The sequence below is a fragment of the Diaphorina citri genome, unplaced genomic scaffold, assembly GCF_000475195.1.
Source record: "Diaphorina citri unplaced genomic scaffold, Diaci psyllid genome assembly version 1.1 scaffold2483, whole genome shotgun sequence".
In the NCBI taxonomy this organism is placed as follows: domain Eukaryota; kingdom Metazoa; phylum Arthropoda; class Insecta; order Hemiptera; family Psyllidae; genus Diaphorina; species Diaphorina citri.
Genome location: NW_007379904.1, coordinates 37,780 through 40,847, shown reverse-complemented (window position 1 = coordinate 40,847; position 3,068 = coordinate 37,780). Strand labels below are relative to the sequence as shown.

The following is a 3,068-nucleotide window of genomic DNA, read 5'->3' as shown; positions in this document are numbered from 1 at the left end:
TTGGGCGGACATTTAGTTTTAGCTACAAAATTTTAAGAGTGGATTCCCTTCGCACTTAAGCTTTAATAAAGGAAATTTCAGGCTGGTATCTTTCCTGTTTGAAATCCCCCAGGCTGACATAGCTACTCATTTTCCTCACGAGGCTGAGTAGGCCCCGCAACAGCCAGTCATGGAATCAATCATTTGCATGATACAAATTTCTTGAACCCGGGTCTCCCGCGTGCAAGGCGAGCGCAGTAACCACTACGCCATGGGAGCTGACTTAGCCATTTCTTTAATAAAGGAAATTTCAGGCTGGTATCTTTCCTGTTTGAAATCCCCCAGGCTGTCGACTAATCTGGTCTACTCCCTTGTATTCATTAGCATGGTTTATTTTCCCTTGGATCAGGGCTAGGCTAGCATTGAGGATCAGGCTTCTACTGTGACTGTGAGTTGCTAGTCACAAGAGTCACATCAACATCGCACTGTTTATCCTTCAAACTTGACATCGTATCCAGCACATCGCACAGAATGTTTCGTATGGAGTTGATTTCAAACAGGGATAAGCTAGGGCTGAAGGTCAGGGCTAGGCTAGGCTGAGGGTCTGGGCTACTGTGACTGTGAGTTGCTAGTCACAAGAGTCACATCAACATCGCACTGTTTATCCTTCAAACTTGACATGGTATCCAGCACATCACACAGAATGTTTCGTATGGAGTTGATTTCAAACTGAGTCAAATGATTGAGTGTAGCATGACCTCCACCTGACTTGACAAATGTATCGATGGAGGAGCGCAGCTTCGAGATGCGAAGATCCCAGATATCCTTGATGAGAGTGCGTATGAGGTCAACGTTGAGTTGCTAGTCACAAGAGTCACATCAACATCACACTGTTTATCCTTCAGACTTGACATCGTATCCAGCACATCGCACAGAATGTTTCGAATGGAGTTGATTTCAAACTGAGTCAAATGATTCAGCGTAGCATGACCTCCGCCTGACTTGACAAATGTATCAATGGAGGAACGCAGCTTGGAGATGCGAAGATCCCAGATATCCTTGATGAGAGTGCGTATGAGGTCGACATTAGGGATGTCATCAGCACCTGATGAAGGAGAGAAGAGGGCGAGTTAGTTAACATTAATGGCTGTATGTAGGACTGTAGGGCAGTGATGGCTGTATGTAGGACTGTAGGACAGTAATGGCTGTATGTAGGACTGTAGGACAGTAATGGCTGTATGTAGGACTGTAGGGCAGTTATGGCTGTATGTAGGACTGTAGGGCAGTAGGGAAGGAGAGAAAATGTAAGTTTAATGGCTGATATTACCACTGAGAATTAACACAATGTAAAGGGTTTTCTTTAATGTCACCCATTTGATTAACACAGGCCAGTATTTCTTAAACTCTACTATGATTAACTGCAAACTCTCTTTGGCAAGATTGGGCATAAAAGAAAAAGGAAATGTTCAGGTAGGTACCTATACACTATACACCTACTGAAGTACCTACCCAATTTTTTTTTTATTATTATTTATTTAATTTTTTACCGCTTACTTTTAGTGTTTTATTCAAATATTTTACATTGATTGTCAATCAGAGTGGCCAGAGATACTAAGTGAAAAAAAATTGGAGCATGATTTCCAATATTTCAAATTGGACAAGACACTAGCAGAAGAATATCAATGTCTAACCTATATCCAGAATAATGTGAGACATTTCCATGTAGTGATCCGATGGCATTTTGATAAAGAACCGAGACTTTTTCTCCTCTTCCTTGATCTCAGTGAGCGTCTCCAAATTCATCCAGGTGGGAAGAACTAAGCGACACTTCTGCCGTTGTTTCAAATTGATTGCCAACCATAGGGGAACTTTAGCAGGGATACCTGGAAATGAGAAGAATATTTAGTTTAATAAGACTATCTAAACTGTTTTGGGCTTTCAACATAGCAACAAGTGTCTATGATAAAATAAGTCTAATTGATGGAACTCTCAAGAATATCCTAATATTTAGTTTGTTGCATTAGCCTAGTTAGGTAAGAGGGTAGTTTGTTTGTCTTCTAGGAATGACTGGCGTTCTCATATCCTGTCCTCTGTGGTTACAGTTCCCTCCATTGAGCCCGTTCCCACACTCACTCCCAATTCACTGGCCAATAAATCCTGTTTGTTATTTATTTTACTGGTCTGACTCTTGACTTGTTTCCTTACCTACCTTTCTCAAAACTCAGGCCAGCCTAGTTAGCTTGGTTGGTAGTGTGTCTGCCTTGTAAGTGCAGGGTCATGGGTTTGATTCCCACCTGGGGCAGATTGTATACTGAACTGATAATGTTCATTCTTGGAATGGCTGGTTTCCTCCTATCCCGTCTCCATTCTCTCTGCGATTTCAGGATGATAAGACCTTAGCAGTTGCAGTTCCCTCTATCAAATCTTTTTTTTTTAACTCCTTATTTAGTGGCTGATACCTTACTAGTGTTTGTTTAATTTACTGGTCTGACTATTGACTTGTTTTCTTCTTTTTTTTTTTTTAATTCTTACCTGCTCGGAAAGGTCCCACATCACCGGAAATCAAGTGAATTAAATTCAAATGATTAAACTTGGGTATAATCTCAACATTCTGGTCCTCCGCGATAAACTCTATCTCAGCAGGATCCATTGAACAACGGAAACATGAAATTCTTAGCTAATATCACGAATTGAACATCCACTGTGAGGTTTGGATAGAAAAATAGATCCCACATCACCGGAAATCAAGTGAATTAAATTCAAATGATTAAACTTGGGTATAATCTCAACATTCTGGTCCTCCGCGATAAACTCTATTTCTGCAGGATCCATTGAACAATGGAAACATCAAATCCTTCACTAATATCACGAATTAAACATCCACTGTGAGGTTTGGATAGAAAAATAGATCAAAACGGATCGAAATATGGGGATTTTGAATTAAAATAACCGATTAAATCCGAATTAATTGATTATTTTGAAAATGTTTAAATTTTAAATCCTAATCACTTTTCTAGTTTTGATATTTCTAACCTCAAAAATAACGCAACTTTTCAAACTCCCTCCAAAATGGTGCCACAGAGAAAAAA

The 3,068-nt window shown here is 39.9% G+C and overlaps 1 protein-coding gene across 1 annotated transcript; it reads right to left on the bottom strand.

The window, feature by feature from the left end:
- Positions 1-292: 292 nt before the first annotated feature.
- Positions 293-2,675, bottom strand: LOC103519015 (DNA replication complex GINS protein PSF2-like). Its single transcript, XM_026830647.1, has 4 exons — positions 2,512-2,675; positions 1,671-1,862; positions 936-1,084; positions 293-530 (listed from the first exon to the last, which is right to left on the bottom strand). The coding sequence occupies exons 1-4, from the start codon at positions 2,627-2,629 to the stop codon at positions 417-419; spliced, it is 573 nt and encodes a 190-aa protein (XP_026686448.1). The 5' UTR covers positions 2,630-2,675; the 3' UTR covers positions 293-416.
- Positions 2,676-3,068: the final 393 nt, after the last annotated feature.

Coding starts and splice junctions, on each gene's coding strand:
- LOC103519015 (XM_026830647.1), bottom strand. CDS start 2,629: ATGGATCCTGCTGAGATAGAGTTTATCGCGGAGGACCAGAATGTTGAG. Junction 1,085..1,670: donor TCACATTATTCTGGATATAG/GTTAGACATTGA, acceptor CTCCTTCATCAG/GTGCTGATGACATCCCTAAT. Junction 531..935: donor ATCATTTGACTCAGTTTGAA/ATCAACTCCATT, acceptor TCCCTGTTTGAA/ATCAACTCCATACGAAACAT.